The following is a 13684-nucleotide window of genomic DNA, read 5'->3' as shown; positions in this document are numbered from 1 at the left end:
TTTATTATCCTAATGGCATCGAAAGAAAAGAGAAGGGGAGTTCAGGTTGTACTTATTTCAGTAATATGAATAAACCACAGTAAGAGTCTGAATATATTTGATTTAATCCTAATAAATATTTGGGAAATCTTTGACGAAAATCCATTAATTCTGATGAATCTCCTTCGAATTCCAGGATTCAGTTGAAGTACTTGCTAGAAATGTCTTAATATAACAATAAACACTTCTCACATCTCCTGACAGATTCAAAAACGTTCGATGCTCAATGATTCTAGTCTTCATTTGGTCCAAATCAGAAAAAGATCTTGTTGATTAAGTGGTGTCTAAATGAAAAAATTTTCTGGTTTTCATTGCTGCACATCCTTATAATTTGAGAGTTTACATATCCCGAAAGATGTAACCAGGCGTCAATGGAAAAAAAATTGATTCAGGTTATCAATAGATTTGTGGAGAAACCACAGAATTCCATCCTGTGATTGTAATGAATGTTTTTAATATTTTTATGACTCGCCAATCTATTTGGTGGCAAATTGATGTCTTCTTTGAAAATCGTCGAACATGTGCCAACGTGCCAACAGTTGAAAGTAAACCCAAACAGAGGACAGCTTCTTTCTTTTTTTCTTTGAACACTACCTATCTCATAAAAACATCATCGCGAAACAGTACTTTGGAATGATTGATAATTCACAGCAACATTGGGATACTCGATCCTGAAGTCTCTGAAACATTTTTCAATAAAATATTTGCACTCGCACTCTATATTCTTCCGATTTCTGAAGTAGGATTCAATGATAAATTGTTTTTCCACTTCGATTTGCTGTTAATTTCAGTAAAACAATCCATAACGTTAACTTGACATTTAACCTGAAAAATGGTACAGCAAAAGCTGAGAAGTATACTGCATTCATATTTATTTTAGCAGTCGGTTATCCATGAAATAATTTTCTCAAGTTTTTGTAACTAGAACGGAGTAAGGTTGGCACTCATGAAATGTCGTTAATGTCATAACGCCGTTGCCACAACTAACATAGATAACCTAATATCAATTTTCATTACGAAAATGCCGAAAGTGATTGAAAAAAGAGACAGGGTTTCAGGAAGTGCTATTTAGAATTCAGGTCCGCTCATTCAAATAGTTATAGCCCGACATACCGACATTCTAAGATCCACAATACGTCAGACGGTAGCGTACATATTCAATGTAAGAGAATTTATATAATGTTTCATCTGAATCTAAACGACTTTTATTTCAGCTGGATATTTCCACAATCAGAAAAATTGTGAATGAAGAGGATGACAAAGAATTTCCTTCTATTGGAAGACCCAAAAAAGTGGTGGCATTTGAGAATTTTATGTTTGACTGAATTAATGCGAAAGTTTACTACAGGATTTTCGATAAATTTCATCGGAGAATGAGTTTCCTAAAATGGATTTTTCTATTTTTCATTTGACTTGTCCTATACATTGTTAATGTCTTAAGGTACCAATAAATACCTAATTATTATAATTGTATGAATGTTTTAAGATGAATAGCCACAAAATACGCGCCAGTTGTCCTGTTAATTGCTTATTCATGTGAAATTTTTGTCCAAAGGTGAAGTTCATCTTAACTTAAAACTTCCATCAATTTCTTTTACTTATATTGATGCAAGATGATTTTTGTTGAAGAATTTAACATTCTTGTAATTATCTGTTAATTCCTTCGGGAGATACCCATTCCCAACCACTGCATCATATGCATTTCATCTTCGGGTTAATATTTTTGAAATCTACAAATGATGTTAGCCAAAGAAGATAACGAACATTAACTCTCCTCAAGCTAGTTCATATTATGATATTACACCGGTCTCTTGTATTTTCCATGCAAATAACTGGATTTGATATGCCTTCAATCAGTTTGTATAAACTTCAATTATGTTCGTCACATATTTTCCGAAGAGATTCGACATTGTGATAAACAACGTAATAACAGAAACTTACGTAGAACGGGCAACATAGCATTGATTTAAAACCCAAAAATGTTTTGACAAGCTTCATAACCCCACATTTTCGTACTATACAGAGTGAAATGTGTCAAATTTCCATGGCCAACCAACTGCTAAAATAAAAGTGAATGAAGTATACCTTCAAAATGTCATAGCCTACTCGACGATGAATTTTTTTGAATACATGTTATCCTATAGCGGATATTATATAGAAACACTCTCTGAAACCTCCGTAATCATAAATAAGGTATATAAAAGAAGTATTTTCTTTGCGTTGAATTGCAACAGGTTTTGTTGGCCACGCTCATTTATCTTATTCGGGCATTCTTAAGAGCCTTGAACTTCATCATCAACTTGAATCCAGAAAATTTCCGCATTGTAAATCAAAGATACACGAAATCTTCCTCGTCATGATCAACATATGATTAGATGATCATTATCGATTTCACAGCTCACCGGTCTTAATCTAACGATCATCTTTCAGGGCCCTACTCCCTCAGGGCGCTCCTGAGCCAAAACAACTTACATGCTGTCTGCATATTCCACGTAATGATACGTTCCAAACTTATTTATTATATCTTTGTGCGAGGGTGTAGGTGTGCTACAGCGTCCGATCGTAAAATGTGCCAACTTAACAATCTTGTCAAATATTTACAACAGGCTCTCGGTTTTCGTACTCTTGAATTATTAATTACGGAACCCCCGCACCACTGACAGCTGACAGGAGTTTTATGATTTCGCATGGACTCGCGACCCCACGTGGGTAGACTGAAATAACACGAGATGTGTTTAACACGTTCGGATTTCTTTGGGAATTATCTCTGGTTTTTCGACGAATATACTTGGGGGTATCAATTATCGCAGTTCCGAGAAACGGATAGCGGTAATCATTTTATACGAAGCCTCGGGAAACCGCTGAACACGTTTTCCCTTCGACCAAGCGACTGACACCGTGTACGGGTGATCTACAGGGTGTCTGATTGAATACGACGCTGAAAAATTATCGGAGTCTGCCACATCGTTTCTACAACTCCATTCACTTCTATTTTAGCACTCGCTTGGCCATGGTTCACTTCTATTTTAGCACTTGCTCAACGTTTAGCACAACGTACGAAATAACTATACTCCATTCACTTTTATTTTAGCAGTCGGTTGGCCATGAAAATTTGACACATTTCACTCTGTATAGTACGAAAATATGGGGTTATGACGCTTGTCAAAACATTTTTGGGTTTTAAATCAACGCTATTTTGCCCGTTCTACGTAAAAGTTTTTGTTATTACGTATTTTATCACAATGTCGAATCTCTTCGGAAAATATGTGACGAACATAATTGAAGTTTATACAAACTGATTGAAGGCATACCAAATCCAGTTATTTTTATGGAAAATACAAGAGATCAGTATAATATCATCATATGCACCAGCTTGAGGAGAGTTATTGTTCGTTATCTTCTTTGGCTAAAGTTTGAATACGTTACATCAGTTGTAGATTTTCAAAATATTACTCCGAAGATTAAATGCATATGATGCAGTGGTTGGGAATGGATATCTCCCGAAGGAATTTACATATAATTACAAGAATGTTAAATTATTCAACAAAAATCATCTTGCATCAATATAAGTAAAAGGAAGTTTCAAGTCAAGATGAACTTCACCTTTGAACAAAAATTTCACATGAAAAAACAATTGACAGGACAACTGGCGCGTATTTGTGGCTGTTCATCTAAATACATTGATATAATAATAATAATTAGGTATATATTGGTACCTTAAGACTTTTACAATGTATAGGACAAGTCTAATGAAAAATAGAGAAATCAGTTTACGGGAACTTATTCTACGATGACATTAATCGAAAATCCTGTAGTAAACTTTTCGTATTAATTCACTCAAACATAAAATTCTTAAAAGCCACCACTTTTTTGGGTCTCCCAATAGAAGGAAATTCTTTGTCATTCTTTTCATTCACAATCTTTCTGATTGTGGAAATATTCAGCTGAAATATCGTTTAGATTCAGATGAAACATTATATAAATTCTCTTACATTGAATATGTTCGCTACCGTCTGACGTATTGTAGATTTCAGAATATCAGGGTATAACCATTTGAATGAGCAGACCTGAATTCTAAATAGCACTTCGTTTGCTATTTCTATGGCACTTCCTGAAACCCTGTCTTTGTTTTCAATCACTTTCGGCATTTCCGTAATAAAAATTGATATTGGTTGTGGCAACGGCGTTATGACATTAACGACATTTCATGAGTGCCAACCTTACCCCGTTCTAGTTACAAAAACTTGAGAAAATTATTTCATGGCCAACTTACTGCTAAAATAAATGTGAATGGAGTATACCCTGGAGCACTATTTCCAATTGGTTCTTATCGCAAACCGAAAAAACAACAGCTTCCTCCACAGCAGGTCCTTCATAACTCTTGGATAACTTTTCGAGTGTTCTCTTCAAAACAATTTCTCCTAAGCGATCAGTATCAACCTTCAAACTGCCCTAAATTGGGGGCACTAATCTATGCGTTGAAATAATTAAGTGCGAATCATTATTCAAATGAGAAGTTTCCGAATGACCAGCCTGTATCTCGCACGACTGGACAGCACGTGCTCCACTGAATTCAAAACGCGAATCTAAATGCAATATTTGAGAGCATTCAGGTACGTGTGGGCGTGTTTCAAGCGAGAAATCTGCTCATTTACCCCTCAGCATGGTTTTTTTATGCAAATTCTCATACCTGTACAGCATCAGTATGAAAGGTACAATTCCAGTAATGACATTTGTGGCCACTTCTTGTTGTTTTACATTCATGTCGAACCGGTTATTGTTTCACGTTCAAATAGTATCTGAAGTTAAAACAGAGGACTTTATCTTCCTGCAAACATCAAATTAAAGAAAAATAACAAACGAACTCCCATGAAGAAAAATAAACAGTGATCGAACTGATTCAACGAATGCAGTGGCATTTTCATCGCACAGAAAGCTCTCGGAAAATCCCTAGAGACCACATCTATTCCTAAAGGTACTGTGCGGTGATTCAGTTGAACGTCTAACGGGCCAGAATGGGTAAACTTTATTAAAATTCACGTGACGTAGGGAAAATACGATAAGCTAAGGGGGCCCTTTACGCTCGCTTCCAGCTGTTATTCTGTGGGGTTAAGAGGGCATGCAGGAATCGAAGGTGAAGGGACCATTGAAAAATTCAGCCACTTGAAAACGATACTATTTCCACAACTGGTCGTCGGGTTGTAGGCTTTCTTTTCTATTTCGGTTCTCTATTCTTAGCGGCATGTTTAGGTTTCTTGTTCTCCTTGAATTGATTCGGAACGTCGTGGATCGTTTGAAGCAAAATATACTACTTGGAGGGTATTCTTTCTCCCAGCATAGCTATGCAGATTCAAGGCAATGTTGTACTTTTCTATTGGCTATCTTTTGATCTTGTTCCTAGGTTATGATAGATGTCAAATAACCTGATTGTTCGTGACATAATTCGAGGACCTTTCCACCAAGAACAGGAAAACATTAACGGACTTTAAACTGAAGAACAAACCGAAGATCACGTTAAATAAGTATTATAGATAAGCAAATTTCAGTTAATGTGAGATTTAACTAATTCCCAATTCCATGCCTCGTTTTCTCTGAGAATTATAAAACGAAGAATATAGCTGCGCCACATCAAGTGCAAGTATTGTACGTAACCTGAGAAGAAGTGAATTTTAATCTCCAATGGAGATCTCCCCCACTAGAAGGTACGATGGGAACGTTACTTCTCGAACGATTAATAAACTCTTAGCAATAATCATCATCAAAATGCAATAAATAATTCACGGCTTGAGATGAAAGAGCGCCTTTTAATGACCTTCTTAGCACAATTGATAAATGATCTCATACTCGGTACAGCTCTATAGAGACGGTTACAGAGTCACGCAAAAGCTTCGCGAAGAAAACGTGGGTGTAATACTTATAAAAAGGCCGGAAAGATTGATATCTTGAGTGGAACATTAAGGTAGAACAGTGATAGTTTTCAGCTTTCGCTAAAAATTCCTCACACAAAATATGATTTGGGATTGCCGTCGAGATAATTCTTCACTCATTTTCTCTTCATTAGGACACATTAAAAATATCAAGTAATCATTTTTTCCCAGAATTTACGTGTTCGTAGTTCACAGTTTCACCTCGGGAAATGGCCCAGTGTGAAGTCTCAACAAATGGCTCAACTTACATCGGAATAATTCAGGTGAAACTTTGTGCCTTTTAATAAGGAGACGCTGAAGTAAGGCATGCTAATTTCAACGAAAAGCTTCTAGCATTATTTGTTGTTTAGGGAACAGTTCACGGTGTAATATGGTGCATTTTCATTATGAGCGTTCAGACGTGAGTACGTTGGTGGGGATAATAGGTAATCTGGAAAATCTTAAAAGGGGTTTCAAGGCATCTGTGAACTTCGCAGAGTGAAGTGGCTTTATAGGGTCGCTCAAGCGTTCATATCCACGTCATGCACTCTTCTGTTGATTGCCAATTTCTCATGGGGATTTTATGAAACAAAAATTATACTATAGAAACTCTTTTTTTTTCAGGACCACTTATTACCCTGTAACTTTTCCTTTATTTGCTTTAGATTCAACATCCCTGAAAGCGAATCTATTAGCTGAAACTCTTTTGTACCCAAACACTTTTTACTTTTGAAAATCATCCTATTAGAAGATATCTTAGTGTCAAATTCAAATTCATAATCATATCGACAAATTCTACCTTTTCTTCTGATAAAATCGTTTGAATCTTGATTGGCGTTTGGAAAACTCCGGGAGTTTCATTTACGGCGAAACTTTTAATCGATTTTCGTGAAAGGGTAGATACCTCATGCAGAACAACCGAAGTTTTTCAACTCTTAATTAACTCGAGACGATATTTTATAGTTTTATTATTAAATATTGTGCATCAGAGTGAGCTCGAAAATCATGACCGTAAGACGGTCACGATTTGAATTATGTGCCATCATAAATTGATTCCCATGAACTGTGTTGAGCTATAAAGGGGTTTTTTCGTTTATTGCTCTCTCTGTTCCTGCATTTATACACGTGATTCATTATGTGGCTCAGAGGAACTGACATTCGATCTTGCCACCTGAGATTGTTCGCCATTTAAATGATTTCAGGTGTTGAAAATGCAGACATATATGGGGGTCTCTCCATAAAATCCAAAAAAATAAATTATACCGAAGAAATCAATGATAGAAATACTGGGAGACACTGAAGAGACATCGGCAATTGTGCGGTTTTGGAAGTATTGTGTAGTCACAACGAGTTTTCCAACTTTAATTCGAAAACTTGTCGTTTTGTACCCCCTAGCGTCTTCATTCGTATTTATCCATGTTTGCTGGACCGAATCTCAGGGAACTTTACCACTGAAAAAGACCCACTTAAGATAACAAACTTTCAACACACTAGTAGTTGGATTTGTAGAGAATGTTTTCCCGCATCTCGGCAAAATTCTTTCTTCCTTCGGAAAGGAATGAAATTTCTACGGTGTAGCTACGTAACCATCAAGAATAAATTTGTGCAATGAAATAAAATCAAGATTTTTTTTCAGTTAATGGAGGTTGGTCACAGTGGTCACCATGGACGGATTGTAAGTGTCCTGGATCAACTTTACCGCTAGGAAAAATGAGCACCAGGACCTGCACCAACCCACCACCTAGTAACGGAGGATCGCCTTGTATAGGCTCTGCTGTTAGAAAAACTAAAGATTGCCAACAATGTCCGCAAGGTAGGAGGAAGGATTCAAATAAGAATTTTTTCATCATCACATCGTTAGAATTATCGTCCACAGGTTTATTAGTGCAATCTTCAATAGCTCAACTTCTAAAATTAAGTTTTTCGATTCTCAATTCTGGATTGAACTCATAAATCTGTGGCATTGTGACTAACAATTATTAGCTAGTCGAAAACATTTTCTCTGCCGCTGACCTAACCCAGCAATCTTTTATTTTCCCGTCGTCATGTGCTTCCTTAGAAGAATTGGTGCTGGATACTGCTTACGACTATGATACTAACGATTACGACATTGGTAAGAGGTTTATCGTGAAGCACAACATTATCCAAAATCAACACTTCACCTACTAGTTTTTGGATATGCCAACACAGCACACGAGTTTGTTTTGCGAATAAAACTACATTTTTCATTTCATTTACGTTTCAAAGGTCTTTCATTATCTTTCAGTTTTATAATTTTCCCTCTTTCATTTTTATAAGTTTATTATTTATCTTTTTTATACATTTATCAATTTTTTTTTCATCTTCTTTCTTTACCGAAACTTAAACTTCACATTAAACATGTTAATTAGTAGTAGTGCTAACATGACTTCACCAACACAAAAATTATTCAACGAACACAGTGTGGGATGCATGTTTTTCGAAGTGTCAATCTTCGCATGAATTTTTTAGATTTTGAATAATATTTGAGCACTAACTGAGAGCATGTTTTTATGAAACAACTTTTTAGGAATGAATTTTGTAATTTCATGATACATCGGTCATCGGTCAATGATAAATTAAATTTTATTGTGGATCCCAACGGTACTGAAGACAGAATAAGAGAAATGATATTATAGGTGAAAATAAATGTAGAGAGTATAAGGAAATGAATACCTACATCGAGAAACCCACATTTTCTTCATAACAGAATACAATTTCCACTCTGGATTTCCGCAAATCTGATAGTGCATGTGATATATTATATTTAGTGTTTTGATAATCATAATTTTTTGAAACGTATTTTGTGTTTATGTGTGTGTGCGACAAAAAGTTTTTCTCAGGTTGTGTTTTTCCTTTGTCGTTTATATTTTCTACTCCTTTCTTAGAACCAGCCCGCTGGTCAACATGGTCCGACTGGTCGAAATGCAATTCGGACTGTATAAAAATCAGAAAGAGGCAGTGCATACCTGGAAGTGGAGCTGGCAGAAAAAACTGTAATGGGAGGGACACCCAAACAGCTCCCTGCACATCGGAACTTTGCAAATCTACGGAACTGACACGAGTGAAAGAAGGTAAGAATTCATGAACTTACCACGTGGCTAGTTTTATCAAGTGTGTCAACATATGGGATTTGATGACAATCGAATTCACTGAACATTTTTGGTTGCCTACATCAACAAAATACGTCGATTGGATTTTTTTACGTAAAAATATGAAAATTCTCTTCAGTCTTGGGATTTTTAATTTCGTAATGAACAATTCGTTCAATGTACCATAATATTTATTGCTAGTATTCGGAGAACTGGGCACATGGAACCTAAATTCACAATACATAATACTGAGTACAGATCCGACTGTGAGAGATAAATGAAGATCGGGAGGATGATGTACCTGGTTGGCACGGTCCTACTGTGGGAAAATTTTGACAACTCCACCGTTTAGGGGACGCACTTTCAATACTCTAGTAGGGGTCCTTCCATATAGGACACAAGGCCAACTATTTTGTTTTGTTATCTGTGATTCCATATAATTCATCTAAGAATTCTAATATTTCAACACAAATATCAAAAATTTGAAGACCAATACCTAAACTCGAGAGACTGGGATTTTCAACATGAATATTCACGAGAAGGGCGTGCTTATAATTTCCGGTGATCGTTAATTAAATCGGCTCATTGCACCAAATTGACCCCATCGGAATCAGGAGGGATCCAATCGATATTCGGATGTTTCAGCTCTTAGACCACAATGGACGTGGTTGGGCACCGGGGTTTATGACACAGAAGTGTGGAAATGTTAATGAGTATTGGTTCTTGTTCTTCTCCATTTATTTCTGTGTCATTCAGGTCCGTACCGCGAGGAAATTTCAGTTTCACCAAAAATTTATTCAATAAAAAATTCAGTTTAGAACAATGTCTATTAAAAATTCAAGAATACAGAGATGCAAATAAAATTTGTACCTGCATATATTAATACCACAATAATCAGTTGTTCAAATAATAAACCGTCGTTGAAAATTTAATTTCATGAAAGTATCCTATTCTATATCTTATTCTACATTAGGTTTTGCTTCCATTTTAGGTAATTTTTTTACTAAATCTTGCATCATTGGGGAAATAGCTCTCATCAAGTGCTCAGTGTATCTTGACGGCGTATATATTTCCGCTCGATATTCGAATCCCGATAAAGTCGAGTATAATTTCAGATTTCCCATTTACTTTCCAATTTTGACACTTTGGAGAGGGTGTGCATCAATCAAATAATCTCCACGAGCACATGTGGCCTCAGTTTCTATTTGACCGTACTTCATTACTTCCCCCATTGCCAGTTATCATCCCCCCTAAATTCCCCAATTGAAAGCTGGTTGTTTTCATTCTAAATTCCACCCTGTTCTACCCTGTCCATCACTAATTACTCCCCCTCAAATAGTCGGCCTCTTTCATGTCGTCGGACTCCAAATATACGTCCGAATTTTCTCCATTTGAGCATCCACTCAGTCAGCATGTTGGTATTTTACCATTTCTGAATATTTCACAGTCCAAGATAGTACAGATCGGGGGGATGCGAGGTTATAGTGAGGCGCAGCATCAATGATGAATGCTGACGAACGCTTTCATGCAAGATTGATGCTGGGACTCGTGATATTTGAATATGTATTTCGGTTATTTGAAAATTCTACAGATCTCCCCTCGCGTGGAATGATAAAGCGGGGATTTGCATGTGAATCGGAAATGTTTGATGCACACAGATTCGATTGCGCTACGTACAGTGCGAAATATCCATCTGTAATATGAAGGGTCACTAAAACACTCTCCGATCTCCATCTACTATTGACCGTGATGAAAATCTCATCATAAATGCAACACGAAAGATATACCTATGTATGGAGTGGATTTTTTTGTTAAGGGTTCACATAAAATATTCAATCTGTGGAGCGTTTTCAAACATCTACATTAGAAAACTGGAAAATAACCCGATTTTCAGAACACCAAGCCCCACTTCCTCTGTTTCCGCTGATTCCTGTTTGGTATCTTTCTTGTCAAAGTAAATAGCCTTATCAGCTTGTATGCAAATTAGTTCGAATGTCCGACCAGTTCTATAAATTCCCAGTCTTGGCTTGATTTGCCCTCTGCTCGTTCAGTCTGAAGTATGTTTCCAGATAACCAGCTGAAGTTTTTTATTCGAACTGCACCCAAACAATGATTAAATTTTTTACCGAGAATTAAATTCAGTTTTTGTTTCTTACGAGAACCAAAAAAGTTCGAAAATGCAACCGGATGTTATACCCATCAAATACAGACTAAAACTTATTGTTGTTGAGTTAACGAAAATGTTGTAGAGTTTGCTTTGATATCACTGCATTAATTAGAGGTAGTTATTAAAAATTGGCGAACCATTTCATAGCCCAAATGAAGTTCATTAGTGCGAAATAGTTGGCCTGCATTACATTTTCATTAAAAACTCATCATTCATGATTTTCAACATTTCTCTGATTAATGGAATGAAATTTATAAAAAATGTACTACCAATGCTAATTGTAACTGTCGGCTGAACTCAATGTGATGATTGTTGCGTAAAATAATGGAAATAGCAGATGTTCTATTGGCAGGTTACCTTTTCCCGACTGGATATGAGTGTTTTTATCCATTATGGTTAGTTATTTGTTATTATATTGAAGGATATACTATCGAAAATTGAGGGGATCTTCTTTGAGCCTCTTGAACACTTCCTTGAAAGAAATTCATCCTAAAAAAGGTGAATTCGCTTGTCAATCTAAGCCCACAAATCACGTATATCTGCCCACATTCGATCTGCAACATAGAAACGGCGTTTTCTAGCTGCCACGGCAACCACACAGAACACCGACAATATCTGCCTCCTGTAGCTCGACCCCTGACTCCTCCACGTGAGAGTAATGGCACCCTTCGTGCGCCACATGTGAGCCATCGACTACATTGTTGCCAATGTGACTTTCGATGGGTTTCGAATTTTCACTGGGTCTTTTCATATGGAGGATTCTTGTACCTAGATATCACAACGATACTAAAGTGCAAGGAAAAAGTGATGAAAAACTCGCCTTGATTCAAAAAATGTAGAAAAATCTCTTGACACTTATGATGGTGAGAATGACAGACAAGAACCCCTTCTTTTAGTTGCCCATGCTGAAGTTTTCTTCAGGTATAACGTTCAGTATAACGTTAGTTTGACCAAATGAATCGTTTTGTTTATAGCGTTTAGCAAAAAGATGGTGAAAAAAGGCAACACTGTTAATACTGTTACTGTTAATAAAAGATGATACCCAAACATATTTTATGTTTACGATCAACAAGCTCCATCCAGCCATATTTTACGCAAATAAAAATACCTGCTCAAATACACCTATTTGCTGGTTGAGCATGTTGACTTACTGACATAATTTAACGCATCATCTCCTGATGTCAAACGCGAATAATTAGAACAGTAAACCCCGAATATTTGTGGTAAAAAATAAGATTGGCTGAAAAGAAGTATGGAAACAGAACCTCCACGCCATCAAATTATACCGAATCATAAAAAAACCACCGCTGTTAACCGAAAAATTATATGTTGCCCCATAATGAATAATCCCGTAAAGCCTGTAATAAATCATTTGTCCCGTAAAATGAAAAATTCAGGTTAATAAAACCACACAAAGCCTCTTTATTTTTCAGCACAGATCCCCAGAAACGTAGCGAAACATTCCTAAGGCATCATGACCGATAGTACTTTTTTAACGATGTTGAATCTTATGTGTGAATTCTAGCGATATTCTCTAGGATCAATCTGAAATAATTAATTAAAATTTTAATTTTAAAGTTCCTGTAGGTAAATGCCTTTTTCTTCTCAGGCATGATAAATAATTTTTCTCTTTAGGTCTTTTTCATTTATCAATCCTCAACGATGAGATATTCCCTCAAAAATGAAACGAGTGGAGACTGGGATAATTACAGAATGAGCATCAAGAAAAAGAAGAAGAAAAGTTCCACTGTCAAAAGTGTTACTTCAAAATATTTTTTTCACAATCCTTTTCTTAGATTTTTGAGTGGTAGCTGAAACAGAAGAAAATACTGTATTGTAATATGTTGGCAGAGTTGAAAGGCGAATTGACGGAAAGCCGTTTAGTCAAGTTAATGGTTTTTCCTAACTTTCAAAATGTTACCAAAAATTCAGTGAAGATCTTCATTCCACGTATGTAGAGCATCAATTCAGTTTTCAACAAACTCATCATCAAGCTAACACGTTCTGAAGTATTACTCACCCTCCATAAATCCAATAAATTTAAATTATGCCAAGATTTAAAAAAAATACTAGACAGAGGACCATCTAATTGCAAAAATCTCTCCTACAGTAGAAAGAAAGAAAAATAAATAGCACACAGTTGAACTGTAAATTCCGATGTTGATCATGTAATTTTATCAACATGGTTTGTAAATAAATGCGAGGGACTTAAGGACTTGATTCCTTGATGTGAATTTTTTTCGAAATCACTTTTTGGAGGCTGTATTCAAGAATCAAGTCCTAAAATTTCTTTTATTTATTGACAGACACATATGCAGAATGAAATGATTAGATATTCGTGTGGCTTCAAAATAAACTGGTCCTGTTAAATGCTGAACTTTCTCTTCGTTTATCTCCAGCAGTACTGGCCATCATTCAGAATATTTATGGTGTCGAGAAATGCGGAAGAATTTCTTTTATTC

The 13684-nt window shown here is 36.1% G+C and overlaps 1 protein-coding gene across 2 annotated transcripts in view; it reads left to right on the top strand.

Moving 5' to 3' along the window:
• The window catches only part of LOC123311390 (netrin receptor UNC5C), a 191263-nt gene that overhangs the window by 137728 nt on the left and 39851 nt on the right, over positions 1-13684 (top strand). For both annotated transcript variants that reach the window (XM_044895293.1, XM_044895292.1), the window contains 2 exons: positions 7582-7758; positions 8852-9037. In XM_044895293.1, the coding sequence (XP_044751228.1) occupies positions 7582-7758; positions 8852-9037 (363 nt within the window). The remainder of the gene's footprint in view (positions 1-7581; positions 7759-8851; positions 9038-13684) is intronic.

This window comes from Coccinella septempunctata, chromosome 4, assembly GCF_907165205.1.
Source record: "Coccinella septempunctata chromosome 4, icCocSept1.1, whole genome shotgun sequence".
NCBI classification, from domain to species: Eukaryota; Metazoa; Arthropoda; class Insecta; order Coleoptera; family Coccinellidae; genus Coccinella; species Coccinella septempunctata.
Note: the sequence above shows the minus strand (reverse complement) of the source record. Positions and strands in the feature narration are given on the sequence as shown.